Here is a 22,352-nt window from a genome sequence, read left to right as displayed (position 1 = left end):
TAGCCACATTTTCATCCACTAATGTTCATTAAAAATTTATATACAAAAAAATATACACATACATATTTGAAGGTATATTAGTAATTCAGTAATAGGTAACAATAATGGAGATACCTAGCAACTAATTTAATGATATAAACAACATGCGTATTTCCCTGAAACAAAAGAATATAGGGAGTTCATCCGACTGCAACTTCCGTGACAGAGTGACGACAAACGCGTTAGCTGGATCTAAATCGATGACTAAAACAGTGATGGAAAGTGCAACGGAAGTTAGAATTACAAATAACGAGTCTAGAATTTGCTAGGCGGATCTGGTTGTGGTGGTTTATGATTTTGGACGACTGGATCTTCGTTTCTGAGCGAACAACTTCAGATCTGGGAATTTTTTGCTTCTTTTTGATTCGGTTGAACGATCAAATAGATCGAACAAGTGATAACGAAAACGGATCTGATCTCAGATTTAACTTTGATCTTCAAAATAGGAGATGCCTAATTTAGAGCTTGAAGATGAAGAACGAAGGTGATGATGATGGTTCCATTTTTGTTTATAAATCTGATGCAGTTTATTAAGATTTTGTAAGATTTGAAGAAGTTTGAATGATGTTGATGATTAACGATGAGAGAGATGATCGATATTGAATATGTTGTTGTTTGATTGTAGGTGATGGATAAGATGATGTTGTATTTTGGATTTTAATTTAATGATCAAAATTAGGTGGGGAAGAAAAGATATTAAAAAGAGTAAAAAAAACAAGAAAAAGACAAAAATACCCTCACATGTCTAGCACATGCTTCAGCTTAACGGAAAAATGGAAGGAAAGTAGACGGAAGGACGTCGAACGTTACTTTTTGAAAGTAAAGGGATGACCTCAGCAAAAAAAAAACTTTAAGGACGACGCTAGTGATTTAGATACAAATTCAAGGACGACGTGAGTAATTTTGTCTTCTATCAATCAACACTTGCGTGTTATATACTTAATACGTTTACATTAACTATTTAAAATTATTTAACTTTAAATTTACTTTTATTGATTTACTACTTTTATCATTTTTAATGAAGTCTATCAATCAAAGTTATTGTATTTAAACTGAAATTCATCTAAACTTTAATGGGATAGAGTAGTAACAAGTTGCCAAACTGAAAAGTAATTACAGTTAGAATATTGTCAATTTTAGCACCTTACGTTTTAGATACCCGACTTGTTTACGGCTATACGTTATCACACATCACCTATCATCAAATGACAAGTGTTTACTTTACTAATACTATTTTGTTTTTCAAATATAATTTATTTAATCGGCGTTATATTTTAGTCTACCATTTTTAAAAAATGTCCCTCCGGTTACCTCCTTCTCCGTTCTATCACCGCCTGTCCGCCGCCCAATCAACGACGGCCAACACTCTATTCTTTACTAATTCAACATCCTTCAGTCCACCGATTAAATTCTCCGTTCTGAATTGCTCTCCTGACAGAAATACTGATACACGCAAGGTTAATTTGTATGCTCATTTTGTTCTATTCAATTCGATTAGGTTTTAAGGTTTCAATTAATTTGATTACTGAACCTTTGAACTGTATTTTGTATAAAACATTCATGTCCACATAATTGTGATATTCATTTGTATACTTATATTGCTTCTTTCAATAGTATACTATCTGCCATGAATGCTTCTTCTTCTTTCAAATGTATAAAACTTGTGAGCCTTTTGGCTAGTAATTGTTGATGTTGATTATGAAAACAGTATTAAGAGCTATGCACATTTAATTGTCCATCTTACACTTATGACGGATGAATGAAGTGGATTGTACCTAACAGAAGTTTTTTTTTTTTTTTTTTTTTTTTTTTTGAACTGTATAGCTAGTAATGAAGGTGAAAGAGAAGCTTGAGAAAGATCATTACAGTCTTCCTACAGGGAAAAACGGAAGAGACGATGAGGAGATGATTCTCTGGTTTTTAAAAGACCGGCGATTTCAAGTCGATGAAGCTATCTCAAAACTAACCAAAGCAATTGTGTGTATATCTATAAAATACATATAATACACATCCATTTATTGAAGGAAACTCAAAACTTTTCATTACTTGTTTTTTCAGCATGAATCACATTATTTTTGTATGGTAATTACAGAAATGGCGACAAGAATTTGGTGTGTCGGAACTGACAGAAGAATCAGTGAGAAGAGTAGCTGCAACTGGAAAGTCCTTTGTTCACGATTCGCTTGATGTTAATGGCAGGCCAGTATTAATAGTAGTGCCATCAAAACATATTCCAGAGGTAAAATATGTAACTAGTGCATTAGCGATTACTGTTTTTATCCGGTTAACTATAATGGTTCCATTCGGGTTATGTTTTATCTTGAATATATGTCAAATGTGTAAAATGAAGAAAAGGGGTACCTTAAACATCAGTGCCTCATTATACGATTTTCCGCAGATGTTTGCTCCGTCAGAGGATGAGAGGTTGTGTGTGTATTCACTAGAGAAGGCATTAAGTAAACTCCAGGACGGTAAAGAAGAGATACTTGGAATATTTGATCTTCGTGGGTTTGGTGTGAAGAACTCGGACCTTAAATTCTTGACATTTTTGGTAAGTTATGCACGAGCTGCTTTTTTAGTTGTTGAGGTGACAATTTTGACCCATTTACATTCAAATGCACATTTTTTTTTTTTTTTTTTTTGTATCTCTAATGGGCTAGGCTAAGACGTTAACTAGAAAGGAAATGGGTCAAAATGGGTTGGGTGGCTCAAATAGGTTCAAAGTCATCTAACTTGTATTCAAATACAACCTCCAACTTCTTTTAGTAAAAAAAGGTTTAGGTTATTATTGTGATGGCAGAGTTTTTGTAATCAAACTCAAACACATATCTGTTTATAAATTGAAAAAATCTATCTGCGTCGGCAAATCTCACCTTTCTCATACATTTTGAACTGGACCAAAAACTCACCCATATTATCCTATTATCCAAAGACCCAATTTGTTGATCTGTAACTTGATTGGACATATAATGGTTGGTAAACCAGAAAATTTCTGTTTAAATTTAAAGCATCTATTTGGGCATTTTATAATTATTTAAAATATTTCGTCATATAACTGAGACGAGCAGAATGCGAGTAGAATTATGTACTTTACAAACTTATATTTTCTCGAATATTGACAGTTTGATGTGTTATACTACTATTACCCAAGGCGGCTGGGGCAAGTTCTGTTTGTTGATGCTCCTTTTGTATTTCAACCGATATGGCAGCTCGCCAAGCCCTTAGTGAAGTCATATGCTTCCCTGGTATACCTTTTATACTTTATTTATGTTCATTAAAGTTTGCACTATTGACCCAGTCACTTATGAATTAGTCAAGTTGGGTTGTCTTTTTATTCCAGTAAGGTCGAATAAAAAACTTAGCTAAGAAGGAAACTGGTCAAAGTGTCTGAATCTACTATTTATATTGCATACAACCTCCTAAATTATTTTTATACAGAGATTTAGACTATCATGTAATATAATCATGTTTGTTATGTACTTATGTTTTTAAATGGTGAAAAACGTACTTTTAGTCAACCCGCCCAAACCTTTAGTATAAAATGGAAAAATGATCCATAACAAATCCACCTTTATTGCTACATGAATAAACACCTTATTCTTTGTGTATGATTCTTATTAATTAACTCTTAAAGGTAAGGTTTTGCTCGGCGGAGGATGTGAGAAAAGAGTACTTCACTGAATCTACACTTCCAGATAGCTTTCGACGATGATTGTTGTATATACCAACCTTGCAGGCTTTCGATGTATAGAAAGATTATCAGGGTACTTGTATTAATGTTTTCAAAGTTAAAATTATTAGAGCCGGTACTCTGGTAGGGTTGCAATGTTGCAACTCAAATTTTTGTTCATAACACATCAAACATGCATTCATACATACAGTACATACAAACTCAGTTATCTAACAATTCCATTGATGTTTATGTTGACTTCATGTGTATGAGAAGTTTAAATTTTTTTATATTTTGTTCTATTTGTAGATGACTTTTTGGAAACAATATCCATGGGAATATTATTTTGATGTGTGTGTGTGTGTGTGTGTGTGTGTGTTGTAGAAAAAGCTATTTGCTATAAATGAGAAGTGTAGGAAATGACATGAGATGATGGAACCTTAAGTTGTAATGTGTAATAGATAATTAATCAAAGGTACATCAAATGGTTACAATGGACATGTTTAAATACTAGATACTCTAGATCACAAACATAATGATTATCACACCAACTAATACACCTAATAAAGTAAAGGTGACAACTAACACACTCATGAAAAGTAGATCATAGAACATGGACATAAGTATCCACACCATTTTGCATTACTTTATTGTAACGTGTGTGTGTGTTGTGGTTAATATTCATAACTAAACATACAATTGGTTGGCAAGCAATATATTTCATTATTTCGTTAGTGGTAACAGTTTATTCTGAATATGGCGTTACTACTATGGTCCATGTCTCTATGGCCAAGGTGTAATGCGTCTACTTCTGTTTTCTTCAATATATGGAGTATACCTTTACTTACATTCTGCATATAGTTGTCAGTCGAAGTGAAAAAAGGTATGAGGTATTCATGTATGCAAGAATTGTATCGTTTCCTGAAGAGATTTTCATATTTCAATAATAAGAACATCTCAATATGTCTCCAATATATATGTTATGGGTTTTTTATTACAAAAATGACAGATTTTATTGTAAGGAAAGAAAATTATTAAGATATTTTTAGATATTGCGAGTTTATTTCCAACCATAACATACTTCTTCCCAGGATTAACCACCACATCAGCGCCATATCAATATTTTCTTACTAGAGCTAACTCGAGACTAAACACTCTCAATCATGACATACATCCTCAAAATAATTAGAACCCACATTTAATTATTATATTATTATCTTTATTAAGTATTACTCCAATTATACATATATTTAATTGTGGTAAATGGTGTCAACCTATGATTGGTTGACACCATGCGTTAATAGTAACTTTTTTTTTTTCCAAAACATGATTTGCCCAACACCCCCAAACCACTAACCCAATACCATCCGGATCCCCTGACTCGCTCCATCAACCCGACCCGAATACCCGCTACTGTAGCTACAGTACCTTTTTTTTTTTCCTTCCGAAACCAACCCGCAGCGAAAACGCGGGCCAAAAAACTATTTATTATTATTTATCCGTGTTAAGTTTTCCTATAAAAACAAACTCATTAATTTTCCTTTGGTTAAATAGTCATGGCCCATGTAGCAAATAAACAAAAGCCTAATCTGATAAGTTTATTATTGTTTGTTTAGAGACCACAAATAAACAAAAACCTAATCTTTCATATTCCTCATTTTCAAACCGTATTTCAAACATCCCTTTCAAACCCCATTTTCAACAACCTGAAATCCACTTTTATATGCAAACAACAAATATTAACAATACGGAGTAATACAAAATACGCAAAAACAGTCATGAAATACAACTCAACTCTCGTCCAAATCTGTCAAAACACCACGAGATGCAGGGCGGTGCTTGGGAGGGTGGCGAAGGTGCCTTCACTCCCATCGGAGTCCTCCTAGGCGAGTAGCTAGACGACCAGAACGAGCATAGCGTTGGGAATGGCCTGAGAGATTAAATTATTTGTTATAAGCGCAATCATTTGGATTAAATATAAGTTGTTTTGAATACGCTTTTAAAATAAGTACATTAAGTCATTAACTAACTTATGAAATGATAAATTACATTAATATTTTTTACTTGTTTGTGCAAGCTTGTAGCCTTATTACTTTTTTAAATATTTATAAAAAAATAATACTCCGTACTCTGTAAGCTCCATTCACAAATTAAAAATTAAACTCTAGATACCGGTTATAAACTTTTAGTCATTCACAAAAAATTACTCAAATATGCTAACTTAAGAAATAATTAATTTGTACAGTATTTAACCATCTTTTCTAAGGAAATGATGAAATGAAATTCGGATAGCAGTGAGGAGAAACGAAAATGGAAGTATTTTATAATGTACGTATCATGTATGTATTTTGAAAACCAAGCACTACCGCTCTGAAGACTACAAGTTTAAACTACCTGCTGGGTGGTGGGGTGCCACCTTTCAATGGAAACTAAAACCACAACACAATTAGCAAATCTCCTGCAACTTTGCATCGACAATAAATCCCATATACATGGCAAACTCATGCATGCTTATATCTTCCGTACCGGTCTCTTTACCGACACATTTTTATCAAACCGCTTGATCGAACTATACCATAAATGTGGCCGTTTAACAACCGCACACCACCTGTTCGATAAAATGCCAAACAAAAATCTCTTTTCATGGAACGCAATGTTAAGTGCTCATTGCAAGGCCGGTGATATAGACCAAGCACATAAACTGTTTGATAAAATGCCTGAGAGAAACAACGTATCATGGAACACTTTGATCAGCGCGTTAGTTCGTGGCGGGTTGGAGTGGAAAGCGTTGAGTTTGTATAACGAGATGAACCGAGCGGGTTTCTTGCCTACGAATTTTACGCTAGCGAGTGTTTTTAGTGCGTGTGGGGCGGTGACGGATTTGAAATTCGGGCGTGTGTGTCATGGGTTTACGACTAAGATTGGGCTTGATAAGAACGTTTATGTTGGTAACGCTTTGTTAAGTATGTATGCAAAGTGTGGGGATGTTGCGAATGCGGTAAAGGCTTTTGAGAATTTGCCTGAGGTTAACGAGGTTTCGTTTACAGCGATGATGGGGGCGTTAGGTGATACTGATAATGTAGAACAGGTTTTTCAAATGTTTTCATCAATGCGTAGAATTGGTATCAATATTGATGCTATATCGTTGTCTAGTATCATTGGTGTGTGTACTAAAAGTGGGATTGATGGGTCGAGGTTTAAAGTGAACGGTCAACAACTTCATGGCCTCACAATTAGACTTGGGCTCGAAAAAGATTTACACTTGAGTAATTCGTTGTTAGATATGTATGCTAAAGATGCAGATATGTACAGTGCTGAAATGATATTCAATAATATGCCAGAAACTAGTGTTGTTTCATGGAATGTGATGATTGGTGGTTATGGTCAGACATACCAAACGAAAAAGGCGATAGATTGTATGAAAAAGATGCAAACTTTTGGTTTTGAGCCAGATGAAGTGACGTACATTAATATGCTGACCTTGTGTCTTAAATCGGGAGATATCGAAACCGCACACGAGATTTTTGATAAAATGGAAAACCCTAATTTAAGTTCTTGGAATGCTTTGCTTTCTGGTTATGCCCAAATTGGGAAAGATAAGGAGGCTGTTAGGGTTTTTAGAAAGATGCAATTTTGTAATGTTAAGGGTGATCGAACGACTTTTGCTGTTATTTTTAGTTCATGCGCGGTTATGGGGCTTTTAAAGGGCGGGAAACAAGTTCATGCAGCCTCGGTGAAGAACTTTTTCGTTGATGATGTTTATGTTGCTAGTGGACTTATCGGGATGTATTCCAAATGCAATAAGATAGATTCGGCTACACGTGTATTTGATAAAGTAAAAGAACAAGATGATATAGTTTGTTGGAATTCGATGATATCAGGATTATCACTCAATGATCTTGATAACGAAGCGTTTATGTTATTCAAGAAAACGTTGAGTAACAATATGCGTCCTACCCAATTCACCTATGCTACTGTATTAAGCTCTTGTGCGAAATTATCATCTGTATCGCAAGGTATGCAAGTACATGCACATGCTTTAAAAGATGATGTCATAAATGATGTCATTGTTGGTAGTGCTTTAATCGATATGTATTCTAAATGTGGTGTAGTAGATGAAGCAAGATTGTTTTTTGACACAATGTCTGTTAAAAACACAATTACGTGGAACGAAATGATTCATGGGTACGCACAAAACGGACGTGGTGAAGAAGGCGTTAAACTTTATGAAAAAATGATTAAACTTTCGGGTGAAAAACCAGATGTTATAACGTTCATTGCTGTTTTAACTGCGTGTAGTCATTCGGGGTTGATTGATTATGGGATTATGATTCTTAAGTCAATGTTACAAGAACATGGAGTGGACCCAGTTTCTGATCACTACACTTGTGTAATTGATTCTTTGGGACGTGCGGGTCGGTTTAATGAAATAGAAGTGATATTAGATAAAATGGTGAATGTGGATGATCCAATTTTATGGGAGGTTGTTCTTAGTTCTTGTAAAGTGCATTTGAATGTAGGTTTAGCAAAAAGAGCTGCAGACGAGCTTTTTCGGTTGAACCCGTATAATTCTGCACCGTATGTGCTTCTAGCTAATATGTATACGTCACTGGGAAGATGGGATGACGTCAGGGATATAAGAGAGTTAATGATTAAGGCGCAGGCTGTAAAAAGTCCGGGATACAGTTGGCTTGAACATAATGATGGAATTCAAGAATTCAATGTTGATGAAACGAGTTGTTTAAGTGGGTGATTAGGAAGATTAAGACACTGAAATGAGATTAAGATTACGGATGTTCACCAATCAAGATCGATATGACATTATCAATCAAGAAAGACAGAATTTGATGAAGCTCAAGAAAGTGTAGCTTCTGCTGCTGCAAGTGATGTGTGATGACCCAGAAATTTCGACTAAATTTAAACTTAATCTTTGTATGATTAACATTTCCGACACGATAAGCAAAGTCTGTAAAAACTGAATCTCAAAATTTTTGAATTACTTTTATATATTTAAATACCCTTCGGTTGTTTTCGACGATTCGCGAACAATTATATGTAAATAGATACATATATACTATAACATGAAAAGGTAACAATGTATTAATTGTTTGATACCGTACATTAAACTTATTGGTTTAAATATCTATTTGAATGTATATGATAAGTTGAAATATTTATTATTACAATTTATTTATAAATAACTTCCAATGTGTATTTAAAAACTGATTTATGTATATTAAAAAGATATATACATATATATAATAAACGATAGTAACATTCGTTTATTGATTCAATTGATATTTAGATAAGTTAACTAAAGCGTTTAAGATGAACCAGTTAAACACTAATTTGTTACAGTGTTTTCAAATTGCCACATTACTCAAAATGCTACAGTGTTTTCGAAAATCACTATTTGCTACAGTGAAATCGACTTTGCTACAGTAAATTGCTACAGTAAAATTTGACTTGCTACAGTAACTTTGCTACAGTAAACGCTATTATAAAAATGTATTTTAACAAATAGCGAGACGATGATTTATAGAAGTAAATGACCAAAACACTCGAAAGTTTAAGATACACTTTGAGTGATATAATTAAGGGATAATTTAAGGCTATTGATAAGGCTAAAAAGGAACATATATTTCATAGCATTATCCCCCAAGAAAGACAGGATTTTAGTTGTAATTGTTCCATATTCAAGTAATATTCGTTTATATTTAATAAGTGCGAAGACAAAAGGCGAAAACGAAGAATTGAAGACGGAAAGGTCCAAAATGCTCAAATGTACAAGATACAATTAAAAAGGTTCAAATTATTGATGAAGAACGTCTAAAAATGACAAGAGTACAAGTTGCGGAACGCAAAGTACACGATATAAAATAGTACGCAAGGACGTCTGAAAATCCGGAACCGGGACCCGAGTCAAGAAGAAACGCCGGACGCAACGGACCAAAAATATCTAGTCTACTATGCACAAGAATAAAATATAATATATAAATAATTATATTAATTATTTATATATTTATATTTATTTTATATTATGTCGACAAGCTAGGAGCCAAAACAATGTGAGCTGTCCCTGGTCCTCATGCGAGTCGCATGGCCAGAAGGCCATTTCCATGCGAGTCGCATGACTCCAGATTTCAGGCCAGGTTCTATAAATTGCAACATTTTCTGCCGAGTAAAGAAAGAAAAAAAAACACACACATACATATTACTCCGTATTTATTTTATTTATTGTTTATATTATTATTATTATTATTATTATTATTATTATTATTATTATTATTATTAATAAGATTATTATTAATCTTATTATTTTTTTTATTATTAGTGTTATTATTTTTGCGATACAAAAATAATAATGTACATCAAATATTACGACGGAGTGCTGTCCAAGTAATTTTTAAAATGAGTTTTCGAGCAAGCTAGAGCTAAGGAAATTATGGGTTATTGCCAAGGAGGTTATGGGTAATGTTCGGGGGTATTTTTTGTGAATCAAACCTCGTGTTTATCATCTCCGATGCGTCTACGTGCTTTCCTGCAATATTGTATATCAATATTAAACAGTGAGTTTCATATGATCCCTTTTACTCAATATATTTTTGGGCTGAGAATACATGCGACTGTTTATAAATACTAAAAATACTAGATTTATATGCGTGAGTTTCATTTGCTTCCTTTTTAATTGCTTTTGCAATCTATATTTTTGGGCTGAGAATACATGCACTTTATTTTAAACGCAATGGATACAAGTACATACTAAATTCTACACCGAGTTTGAACCGAAAATCCCTTAGCTTTGGTAACTAGTAACTGCCGGTTATAAGAACTGGTAGGCGCGAGTAGTTATATATGGATCCATAGGGCTTGACATCCCCGTCTGTTCCAGGTATAGAAAGAAACTCTAGCCTGAACTATAAAACAGACGTATGCTATTTGAAGTTAGTACACGTTGGATTGCGTGTATTGTACATGTTGGTTGCATGTTAAACGAGGGGTACTTATTATAAACGTTAAAGTTTAGTTACCAGGGTTCTCAACTTTGTAGAACCGATTGATAAACATTTCGGATGAAACAACTGAAATCTTGTGATCCACCTTTTATTTAAAACATAATGATAAACGTTTTGAATAAAACAACTGAACTTTTGTAATCCACATTGATATACGGATTATGTGTAATATTAAAACTATGAACTCACCAACCTTTGTGTTGACACTTGAAGCATGTTTATTCTCAGGTTTCTAGAAGTCTTCCGCTGTTTGCTCATACGTGATACAAGTTATGTGCTTGGAGTCATACATGCTATATACAAGAAACTTGCATTCATCAAACCATTACCATGTATCTTATTTTGACTGTATTGTCAACAGATGTATTATTGTAAACCATTTAAATGGTGATTGTCTATACGTAGGAATCATCAGATGTAAAAAAACCTGGAATTTATATATTCATTTATGAAATACCTTTTCAAACGAATGCAATGTTACAAAACGTATCACATAGAGGTCAAATACCTCGCAATGAAATCAATGAATGACGTGTTCGTCCATATGGATTTGGAGCGATCGTCACATGATGCTATATTGAAGAAGAAGTTGTGCATAAACTAGGAAGTAAAGGGTGCTAAGGTTTGATGAATGGGCTGATTTTGCGATAATTATGATTAAGCGGCTCAAATGGTCGGGACAGGATTGTTTAAGCTAAAAAGGGAACGGTTCAAATGGGTTGGATGTCGCATGAACTGTTTTTCAATGCATGAGACTATTGGAATAGCTTAATTGAAGGATTTAGTTTTTTAGTATTGTTGATAGAATGTGTAATAAATCATATGTAATGCATAAACTATTTTCTTTTTTTTTTCGAAAAGCATAAAGTATTTTCTAACAGTGTAGAAAAGAGGTTCTTTCATGTCAACCCAAACTGGCGACCCATTTTGACCCATGCTAAAATTCACCGGTTTTGACAACATATGTAAATATATAAATGTATATATCAACATATGTACATATGAATTTATTCTTCTTCAAAGTCTTTCTGAAGGCCAATGATATTGTTTTCTAGAACATGCTATTTTTTTTTTCCTTTATAAAAATATATTCGTTTTACATGATGATATGTCGATATATCTGTTCATTTGACATATTAAGTTAAAAAGTTGTTCCTCACCACTTTGTTCGATTATGGTATTCGTTTTATACCTTGAAGAAACCAAATTTTCAGTGAATTATACTACGTAGAAAGTTATATGGAATTATTCTTTGTGCATAAAGTATGTTGGGTTGTACTTGATTCAATGTTCATTTCAAGTGGATGGCAACCTTTAATTATTCCCTTTAACTTACATTTAGTTATATATTTATACATATACTCAATACTTATACTTATTTATACTTACACTATTTTTAACCTGATGTTATGTAGAGGTAAAAGACAAACGGTGTACCTTTTGGTGAAAAAATTGGTTTTAACTTTGAATGTATTTAACTTACGTTAACTCAAAAGTATAAATTTTTCTGTTAAATATTTATGGTGTGATGTGGTAAGATTTGAATGAAATAGAGTGGAGAAAAATAAATTAATAACAAAAATATATTTGATATTAATTCTTGATTGGTTGGTAAAAGTATTAAGCTTCCGTCAATTTTTCGACTCACACCCCACTCTCTAAAAAATCACGCCTGGTTAATAGCGTCAAACGTTGTCAAACACGCCACCTTATCTGACGATCTAATTTGACGCGCTGTTGCGAATAGTCCTAGGTACCAAACCTAGTAACCTACCATCACAACACAAGATAAAAGATTACCTACTAATAATAGAGTTATATACTCAATTTTACTTTCAAACCTCATTAAGGTCAGATGAGATGAGTTAAAAAAAAATAGTCAAAAAGATAAATGATAATTTAGTTAAGTCAAGAAAAATTGTCATTCTAATTGCTATCAAATAAATCTTTCACATAAAGTTAATTTTTTTCATTTTTATTTTTTCTTTTCTAATTAAAGAATGTAAAAACAAATTTACACTTTAATACAGTACTTTATCACTCAATTTTGTTGAAATCAGGAACGGAATATGCGACAAATAGATGCCCGAGAGACTTTAATTAAAGTATACTCGATGTCACCCGTGTGAAAATAGCCACAACCCACCACCACACCATATTCAATCACACACTAAATTTGGCATTTTACTACTAATATTATTATTATTATATTATATTAAAATTAAAATTAAAATTAAAATTAAAATTAAATTAAAATTAAAATTAAAATTAAATCACCTTCATTTCTATATTCTTTCTTTACATCACTCATTTCCCCTCAATTTCCCAATTCGATTGCATGATTCGCGCTACTCGCATCACAGATTCAAAAATCGAAATCTATACGGTATGTCGCTGAATTAATTGATCACTATTATGTCCCAATACTTGTTAATTTCTGCTTTTTTATGCTGAATCTTGTGTTTTAATCCGTCTTCTAGGGTTACGCTTTCTATACGTTTGGTTAATTTGAAATTTATGGAAGATGTTCAGAGATTAGGGTTAGGGTTTTGAGGAGGATATAGTATAATAAGTTGAAAATGGACAGCCCTAATTCGGTACGGAGTTTAAATGAGGATCAGCAACCAAGATTAAAGTTTTTGTGTAGTTTTAATGGAAGTATATTGCCACGTCCACAAGATGGGAAACTTAGGTACGTTGGCGGTGAGACGCGGATCGTTAGTGTGCCGCGAGATATTAGTTTTGATGAACTTATGGTTAAGATGAAGGAGTTGTTTGATGGTGTAAGTGTTTTGAAATATCAGCAGCCTGATGAGGATCTTGATGCTCTTGTTTCAGTTGTGAATGATGATGATGTTACGAATATGATGGAGGAGTATGAGAAGTTGGGTTCGGGAGATGGGTTTACTCGTCTTAGGATATTTTTGTTCTCGAGTATTGAACAAGATGATTCGATACATTTTGTAGATCGAGATGAGAGGGATAATGAGAGGAGGTATGTTGATGCTTTGAATAGTCATAATGATTCGCCTGATTTTGGGAAGTCGCCGACTGGTCTGGATGATCAGTTGATAGAACAGTATTACAACCAGTTGAGTCTTGATGGTAATGCTCCTAATCATAGGAATTTTGATATACCGATGTTACCTGGTAATTTGCAGCATGTGAGAATCCCTCACCAACAGTCGTTTAGTCAAAGGTATAGCGAAATGGAATCACCATGGAGTCCTGCTTACTACTCTCCAAGGCATTATGGTAATGACTTCCCGAATTCACCTTCGTCTTCACGTTACCACAGTCCTTATGGCGATCAAATCGATAAAGGTTTTGATAGAGTTCCCCCTGAAGATTATTTTAGGCAGCAAAATGTTAGTCATCAGCCACAATATGATCAGCCATCCGCGTTACCAGATAACGTTGTATGGTTACCACCTACACCTAATTCAGGCGATAAGGCTGGTTTTCCTGGTAACATACTTCACGGAAGTGGTTCTCATCATGTTGCTAACCCGTGTGCTGAATGCCCTCCTAGACCTTATTATAATGCACCAAGATTTAGTGATCACTATGTTGTTGATGGTAATGGTATAAATGTAAATCTAGGGCACACTTTATATCCGGATGGGGGTCATGTGGCATCGCATTATGTCCATCATGATGAACGCACACGCTATATTCGTCACGGCCCTGATTTTGGCAACGAGTTTATTAACGATCAAGCTGTCGCTACTGGCTATCCTAATGCTTATGGGGCTGAGAATCTTTACCATGCTCCATCATCAGGGCATGTGCCTGCGAACGCTTTGTGGAGAAATGGTCAGAGTCCTCCAATGCATGGACATCCATCTTATGAGCCATCAGGTGCACCACTGCAAGAAAACGGTGCATACAACCTAGGGTACATTAGGACTACAATGGAGTCTAGTCCTAGACTTCCAGTCGGGGTGGAGAATCAGAATCAACAGCACATACCAAATGACCCCGTTCAATACGTGCCTGCACCTGCGCAATTTATGCCTGACCCTATCCAGTTTACTCCAAGCCCAGTTCATATTACTCCTGAACCGATCCATTTTACTCCTGAAGCTGTTCAATTATCCCCCGAAGCAGGCCAAATGAGTCCTGACTTTCCGAACAGCATTATTCCTATAGATCCAGTGGTAAAAGCTGATCCTACACCGACTCTGGTTGATGTTAGAGTGCCTCCTGAGACCACATTTAGTACAGAAGTAAGGAATAATTCCAGTAGCAGAAAAGATGGTTTATGTAGAGAAAAGATGGATTCCCCTATTGGGGATATGAACTCTGGTCAAGACAATGCCACTGCTCCGGAAAACAAAAAAATTGCAGTCGGTGGTCTGGGTCTTGTACCTCAACCTCTTGAATCTTTAAAGAAATCGGAGTTAGAAGGTGCTGAAGAGGTGAAAGTTTTAGCTCAAGAGAATGCAGCTTCTGCTGCTGGGATTGATGCTCAAGTCAAAGAAGATGCTGTGCAGGAATTAGATGCAGTGGTAAGTTAAATGTACTGGTTGGAGCTGTCAATTTCAACCCTTTTGTTACAAAATGGATCAATGTGGGACCTTTTTCAATCTGAAACGGGTTAAAAGGGAACGGCTTGGGTTAAAAGTTTTGTGGAGTGTTATTTTATGCATATTTTTTATATGTTATAATAATGTTTTTGTTATCATATTTAAAAGGCATTAGCTGTATGCTAAAAGTGGATAAAAAGTGTTTTGATATCTAGCCAACCTGACTGACCCGTTTTGGACTATACTAAAAAAGTTGGTAATTTCCGCCCCCATGTTTTGCTACCTCCTAGTACTAGTTATAAACTTTGAGCAGTAGTTAATTTTTTTCTTATATTTTGTATTATAGGATGCACCTGCTGATTTGGAGTTGGATTCTGACAGCGACACACTAACCAACACAAAGATTGAACCCACAAAGGCCGAGGAGGAAGCCATTTCTAGGGGTTTGCAGGTTCTTTTCTAGCTTCATTTATAATGTCTATTGAGTTTGCAACAAGCAAATGATATATCTTAAATTTGTATTTTTATTCATCTATAGACTATAAGGAATGATGATCTGGAGGAAGTACGGGAGTTAGGATCTGGGACATATGGAGCTGTTTATCATGGGAAATGGAAGGGTTCAGATGTAGCAATCAAAAGAATAAAAGCCAGTTGTTTTGCTGGGAGGCCTTCTGAAAGAGAACGTTTGGTATGATTGCATTAGTGCTCTTTTTCAGTCATTTTTATTTTTAAATTCTGAAATCTGTCTGCTGGATTATATTTGTGTTCATAATTGATCGCACTTGGTTCATAATTTTTCCCTTCAATTAGCTGAAGTAATTGATTATCAGTTTAAGTGTTAAAGTACCCTTGCATATTAATTAAAAGTTATTACAACAACAACAACAACAACAACAAAACCCAATACCACAACAAAACCCAATACCACATAAGTGGTGTATATGTAGACAATGCTTCCCCTATCCGAGAATAAAGACAAGTCATTTCTCCACCCAGAGTGAAAACACTCTCAAAATAGAGAAAGTCATCCCTCTCTCTATTCGATGGATAGAGAGATTGCTTCCGAGTGGACCTCCGGCCAATAAATAGGAAAAAAAAAATTTAAAATTAAAAATAAAATTGAGACGCCATGAAAATGGTAAAATCAAATTTCCATGTGTTTTAAATCCTACCCGAAATTTAATTTAGGCTCTAAGAGTCAGTCAAGTCGCCAATAAATCGACGCTTGCTGTCGACTTAATAAATCGAAATTTAAAAGTTATTGTAGACGAGAATTTGGTGTAGTTACCTTAATAGTGATTGATATTGATTTGAGGAAATAGGTACTTAAGTTTGAAAAGATTTCTGAATGGAGATGCTGCTACTGTTTTTAATTTTCTTGCGTCTCGTGAACTTGTACAACAAGTAACTACTATGGTCTTTGCACTTATGATTTAGAAGCTTAATAACCTACCCATCTTTATTTGTTCAAAAGATGCTATCAGTGAGGGTATCCATTAACCATTTTTATCAAAATATCCGATGAATCAAATCCTATTAATATCGAAGAAGACAACTATACCTTCATGAAGCAGGGTAATTTTTTTCTGCACGTTCATAATTACCGTCTTTCTATAACAAGTTCGTCATCTGTCTATAACTAAGTGTCTTCAGTTATATTAGTCTTTAAACTGAATGTATCAGTTCTTTTAATGTTTGATATGACAAACTGATTTCAAGGCGCCGAAAGGGCTAGATTCGGCGATTTCATTGAAGACATTTGAGTTTCCTTCCGGTTTCATGTTTTTAAATTAGTTGTAGTATATGGTGTTTGTTTTATATCGTCTTTTTGGTTCTGGTTCATTCGGTTTAGTTAGGTGAGGCTTGGTATAAATAGTTTGTTGGTAGCCGCTTTCTAGTTACGAGCCTTCCCGGGGTGTTTCTTTTGTACTTGTTGAATTTGTTTTCTTTTCGTGAGTGTTTTCAGTTTTTATAAAAGTTATCGTTATTTCATAAAAAAAAAAAAAAAAAAAAAAAAAAAAAAACTGTTTTCTGTAGGTACTCCATTTTATTTCACTTTTGCATTTTGGTTATACGTGCAGATTGCTGATTTCTGGAAGGAGGCGCTGATACTAAGCTCATTGCACCACCCAAATGTTGTTTCTTTTTATGGTATAGTCCGAGATGGACCTGATGGCTCTTTGGCAACTGTAACAGAGTTCATGGTTAACGGATCTCTTAAACAGTTCTTACAGAAAAAGGACAGGTACCATTTATCATCTTCTGTAGATCATGCTCTCATCTTTACAAAAGCTAATATAAAAATAATTGAAAGCATTGATAGTAATGATTTTGATTCAAAAGCATTGACATTGTCGCTTTTGGTCTACAAGATTATTCTATTTTATCGTTGTTAGTTTTTATCAAACTGGTGTCCAGTTAAACATTGTGTTTGTTATGGAATTGATTTGGTTGCAGAACTATTGATCGTCGTAAGAGACTTATCATAGCTATGGATGCTTCTTTCGGAATGGAATATTTGCATGGAAAAAATATCGTGCATTTTGATCTCAAATGTGAAAACCTACTAGTCAATATGAGAGATCCACATCGGCCAATTTGCAAGGTATGTGATGTAATGGTGTTTATTTTAGTACTTTAGTTGTAGCAATTCTATAAGGGTTGTATGTTTTTAGGCGGAATGTAAAAAATTTGGCTAAAAATGGAGTTGGTCAAAACTCTCCTAAAGTATGCAGAAGTGCTTATAGTAAAGGGTATTTCGCTATTAATTTGTTATTATTGTAGAATGTTGAATAAATCACCGATTTACGAAATAATATAATTGACCAAAACGTTGTCCGGTTGGTTCAGTCTGTCGTGGCCCATTTTGGCTTTAACATAAATTTTTTTTTTCTGTAGAAAGGCAATAACTCGAACTCGCCAACATATAAATATTTTTCCATGAATATATACATTTGTCCAACCCCGGCACATGACCCCACAACGTTATGGTTGGATGTCTCGATACTGCTCGATTAATTCACTTTTCGCTTTTATGTTTCTTTCGAGAATATTATGAGCTTTATGTATGTATTCATCTGTTTAGATTGGAGATCTTGGGTTATCAAAGGTAAAACAACACACTTTAGTGTCCGGAGGCGTTCGAGGAACATTGCCTTGGATGGCACCTGAGTTGCTTAGTGGCAAAAGTCACATGGTATCAGAAAAGGTATACAATCAAGTCCCTAATCACTTTATAATAATTTTTACCTTCAAAATAATAATATGGCTCTTACAAGACCAAATTTTTATCCCTCATTTTATAGATTGACGTTTACTCATTCGGGATTGTCATGTGGGAATTGCTCACGGGAGATGAGCCTTACAGAGATATGCATTGTGCTTCTATAATTGGTACGCCTTTTTGTATAAGAATTGATATTACAGTATGAGATACTTGTAATGCAACTGATAACTAAACACAAAACCGGCTCATAAGCTATATTTACAATATGTTTGGAGAAAAAGGATGGTTGTAATTTAAAATGATTTTTTTTAAGCATGATGTTGTCTGTATCTTGTAGGCGGAATTGTGAACAACTCATTACGCCCAACAATCCCGACATGGTGTGACCCTGAATGGAAAGCTTTAATGGGAAGTTGTTGGTCTGCTGATCCTGCAGAAAGACCATCTTTTTCTGAAATTTCTCAGAAATTGAGAACTATGGCTGCAGCCATCAACGTAAAATGACAACTTTGTCCACATCGATCGATCCAAAATTACAAGGACATCGTCCAACATGGTCATCAGTCATCACTTACAATACTGCTTGAGATTTGCAGGTTGAGACGTGAGAGTGGTTGCAGCCCGTTATGGAATGCGTATGTATATAATAACTCACGAAAGTATTATTGTCTTTTATTTTAGCAGGCAATAATATATATTAAGCATATCTGCATAAAACTAAGATGATCATTGTTGATCTTATAATTCTCAAATTACAAAACTTTATAGACTTGCTCTTCTGGCACAAGGAGGAAAAAGTTGCCTTATATTGTTGTATACCAACTGCAATGTTCGATTTAATTCGTTTTAAAGCAATGTAATGTTGCATCAACTGGAATAATATTCGTTATAGCGTTACTGGTATTAACTTTTTTAAACATCCCAGTGATTACTTTCTGAATATATTGTGTTTTTGGTGACAACTTTATATAAACTTTATAACGGTATACTTTTGCTTGTAGCTGTTTATAAAATAAATCTTGTATCAAGTGTTGCCGCCACCTTTCCTGGTCCTTTTCTTTTGGTGCTACGACCCGTAACGATAGCTTCTAACAAGTTCAGTGGATAGGCCCTTTTGACCCTTTAGGAGGAAAGCGAATTAGCTAAAAAGGGCCACTGATCTCTTCCTTAAAGATGGGGATGAGTCGATGTCGGTCGATGGTGAGCTCGGCTCAACTCCTCCCTATCCCTGTCCACCAACTGCCCTGTTCCTTCGTACCTATCAATAAAATGTCAATGTTGTCACTTGCCACTTTGACTTCATCACAAGTCTAAATTAATTTAAAAAAGGTAAGGGCAAAGTAATTTTCTTGGATCCTCAAGGCAAATGGATTTGTTAGAAGACGAGTGTTGACAATTATTATTTATTTTAATAACCAAAAGACATGAATTAATTGAATACTAAACAGATAGACTAATAGATACTTTATTTATTAACTAGGGCTTAAAGTATTTTGAAAATAGTCTATTTTAATTGAGAAGATACAAAGAAGTTGATAAATTTAACTAAAACAACCGACGAGATTAGTTATTCATTTGCTGTCTTCTTCAAGGAATTCTTTGTACACATAAATATAGAACATTTTATTAATTGTCAATAAATAACACTATTTGACCCCTTTGCACATAGGAAATAGTTTAGTGTTAAAATTGATTAATGGAGCTTTTGATGCCGATAGTATTTAGTAATTTTCATTATACAATAGTTATACAGAAGTTATAATTTTCATTATACAATAGTTATACAGAAGTTATTATTAGACATCAAGCATTCTATTGGGCTTACATGATCAGCCAAAATGGGTTGACTCAATTCTTAATAACGGACAAGCTCCTGATATGTTGACATTAAGGGAACGTGTATCAGGGAAAAAAAAAAAAAAAAAAAAAAACAAAAAAAAAAAAACCAACTATTTTTCTAGAACATTCACACCTTTACAATTCTCACTAGCATCTCATACAACCTTTAATATTTATTATTATTGTTATTACTATTACTATTACTGTACTATTATTTATTTAACGGCATCCCTTAAAATTATTGTTGGTCATTAATTTGTTGTTAAAGTGATTATTGACTTTTTACATGACGATTTAGAAAATGAAAGTCTTAGTTGCATCTTAACGACAATCTTTAAGCTGTTACTAAACAATCCTAATTTATTAGTATTATAAATTTTAAAAAAACCATGCAGACTTGCCTGAGTAGCCACCGATTTGCTCAATGAAGGATACCATTCGGGTTCAATTCGTGACTATACCAAATTGTTCAAAAATGGAGTGTGACTAGAGGGTGCGCATAATGTGCAATTCACCCGGTACCAGGTCTCGCGTTCGGGAGGCTTGATTACCCAAAGTTTTAGATTCTAAGGGGGGAGCTAATGTGTGACTTATAAAAAAAAATTTAAAACATAAAAGATTAATATAATAGTAATAGCATCTTTTATTAGTTTCATCATTACAAATGTACTTGACCTTTTGACTTGGGGTACGGAGTCTTTGACCCTGAAATCATTGCAGAAAAAATCTTCTTTTTGACAAACAAAATGGTAAGAAGTCAACGTTTATCCGCAATAGTGAGTAGCGACATTGTTAATTACTTTTTTAAAAAATTAGCTCTATGATCAAAATCATTTTAACCTACTAATATAATATGAATATAATTTAATAAAAGTAGATATCATATATGTATGGTTTGTATATCTTTGAAATTAAGAATAAAAAAATTATTAAGTAGGGATGATGACATGAAAACGCGGGGGATCTACAAAGAGCCTAAATATATGTAAACTTAACTTTATTGACTTTTCAAGCCTTTTAACCAAACAATGACATAATCAAGTTAGACTTTTTTGGTTTCTTCTTTTTGTTCAATTACTTTGATTTCATCCATATATTATTGTATCAAACAAATGTGACATATTTAAACAAAATTATTGTTAGAGCAATTATATGTATTTCAAGATAATGATTAAATATGTACTAATTAGTAGTACTAATTAGTAGAGTGTATATAGGAGTACATTGTGGGAGTTGTTAGGTTTTTTACTTAAATAAAGTTCATAGTTTTCTGCTTGTTCTATATGAATGGAATTCTTTATAAATTGTGGGAGTTGTTTAATAAATAAATTTCTGTTATTAATAGAAAGTTTTCCTGATTGTAGTTTTTTGGCTAGTGGTAGATATATCCAAGTATAATGCCAGGGGAATGTGTAACAAATACGATGGAATGGAGTCGCTACTTTGATTTGATTGATATTCGATCTCCTGGTAGCAAATGTACTTAACAAATCGACATGGGGTGTTAAAATACAATGCAAATTTAGAATAATATGGAATTAGTAAATGTATATGGGTAAAATATCTAGATATTAATATGTATAAGAAAATATCTAGATATTAGAATATGAGAGAAAAATCTAGAAATTGAAATGTAAAAGAAAAATCTAGATATTTGTAGGTTGTAGAAATATCTAGATATTTATATATCCATGGAAATATCTAGGTTCTAGTGAAATGTCCCGTTCTTATTGATTAAAAACGTTCCATATTAATTGATTTCGTTGCGAGGTTTTGACCTCTATATGAGACGTTTTTCAAAGACTGCATTCATTTTTAAACAAACCATAACCTTTATTTCATCAATAAAGGTTTAAAAAGCTTTACGTAGATTATCAAATAATGATAATCTAAAATATCCTGTTTACACACGACCATTACATAATGGTTTACAATACAAATATGTTACAACAAAATAAGTTTCTTGAATGCAGTTTTTACACAATATCATACAAGCATGGACTCCAAATCTTGTCCTTATTTAAGTATGC

General features: G+C 33.8%; 3 protein-coding genes across 3 annotated transcripts; all 3 read left to right on the top strand.

Moving 5' to 3' along the window:
* Positions 1 to 1,334: 1,334 nt before the first annotated feature.
* LOC139890656 (uncharacterized) lies at positions 1,335 to 3,953 on the top strand. The gene is made up of 6 exons (XM_071873559.1): positions 1,335 to 1,496; positions 1,864 to 2,016; positions 2,132 to 2,278; positions 2,438 to 2,590; positions 3,162 to 3,284; positions 3,674 to 3,953. The coding sequence occupies exons 1-6, from the start codon at positions 1,335 to 1,337 to the stop codon at positions 3,749 to 3,751; spliced, it is 816 nt and encodes a 271-aa protein (XP_071729660.1). The 3' UTR covers positions 3,752 to 3,953.
* Positions 3,954 to 6,009: 2,056 nt separating this feature from the next.
* Positions 6,010 to 8,462, top strand: LOC139887738 (pentatricopeptide repeat-containing protein At4g20770). Its single transcript, XM_071870799.1, has one exon. It carries the CDS (start codon positions 6,132 to 6,134, stop codon positions 8,460 to 8,462), a length of 2,331 nt encoding a protein of 776 aa, XP_071726900.1. The 5' UTR covers positions 6,010 to 6,131.
* Positions 8,463 to 13,007: 4,545 nt separating this feature from the next.
* On the top strand, positions 13,008 to 19,402 carry LOC139890655 (uncharacterized). The gene is made up of 9 exons (XM_071873558.1): positions 13,008 to 13,111; positions 13,206 to 15,236; positions 15,601 to 15,705; positions 15,793 to 15,945; positions 17,339 to 17,502; positions 17,715 to 17,862; positions 18,343 to 18,465; positions 18,563 to 18,650; positions 18,821 to 19,402. Exons 2-9 carry the CDS (start codon positions 13,305 to 13,307, stop codon positions 18,985 to 18,987), a joined length of 2,880 nt encoding a protein of 959 aa, XP_071729659.1. The 5' UTR covers positions 13,008 to 13,111; positions 13,206 to 13,304; the 3' UTR covers positions 18,988 to 19,402.
* The last annotated feature ends 2,950 nt before the right edge of the window (positions 19,403 to 22,352 follow it).

Source organism: Rutidosis leptorrhynchoides, chromosome 2 (genome assembly GCF_046630445.1).
Source record: "Rutidosis leptorrhynchoides isolate AG116_Rl617_1_P2 chromosome 2, CSIRO_AGI_Rlap_v1, whole genome shotgun sequence".
Classification (NCBI taxonomy): Eukaryota; Viridiplantae; Streptophyta; class Magnoliopsida; order Asterales; family Asteraceae; genus Rutidosis; species Rutidosis leptorrhynchoides.
This window is presented reverse-complemented; position numbering and strand designations above follow the sequence as displayed.

Coding starts and splice junctions, on each gene's coding strand:
- LOC139890655 (XM_071873558.1), top strand. CDS start 13,305: ATGGACAGCCCTAATTCGGTACGGAGTTTAAATGAGGATCAGCAACCA. Junction 15,706..15,792: donor CCATTTCTAGGGGTTTGCAG/GTTCTTTTCTAG, acceptor ATTCATCTATAG/ACTATAAGGAATGATGATCT. Junction 18,651..18,820: donor GCATTGTGCTTCTATAATTG/GTACGCCTTTTT, acceptor TGTATCTTGTAG/GCGGAATTGTGAACAACTCA.
- LOC139890656 (XM_071873559.1), top strand. CDS start 1,335: ATGTCCCTCCGGTTACCTCCTTCTCCGTTCTATCACCGCCTGTCCGCC. Junction 2,017..2,131: donor CAAAACTAACCAAAGCAATT/GTGTGTATATCT, acceptor TGGTAATTACAG/AAATGGCGACAAGAATTTGG. Junction 2,591..3,161: donor TTAAATTCTTGACATTTTTG/GTAAGTTATGCA, acceptor GAATATTGACAG/TTTGATGTGTTATACTACTA.
- LOC139887738 (XM_071870799.1), top strand. CDS start 6,132: ATGGAAACTAAAACCACAACACAATTAGCAAATCTCCTGCAACTTTGC.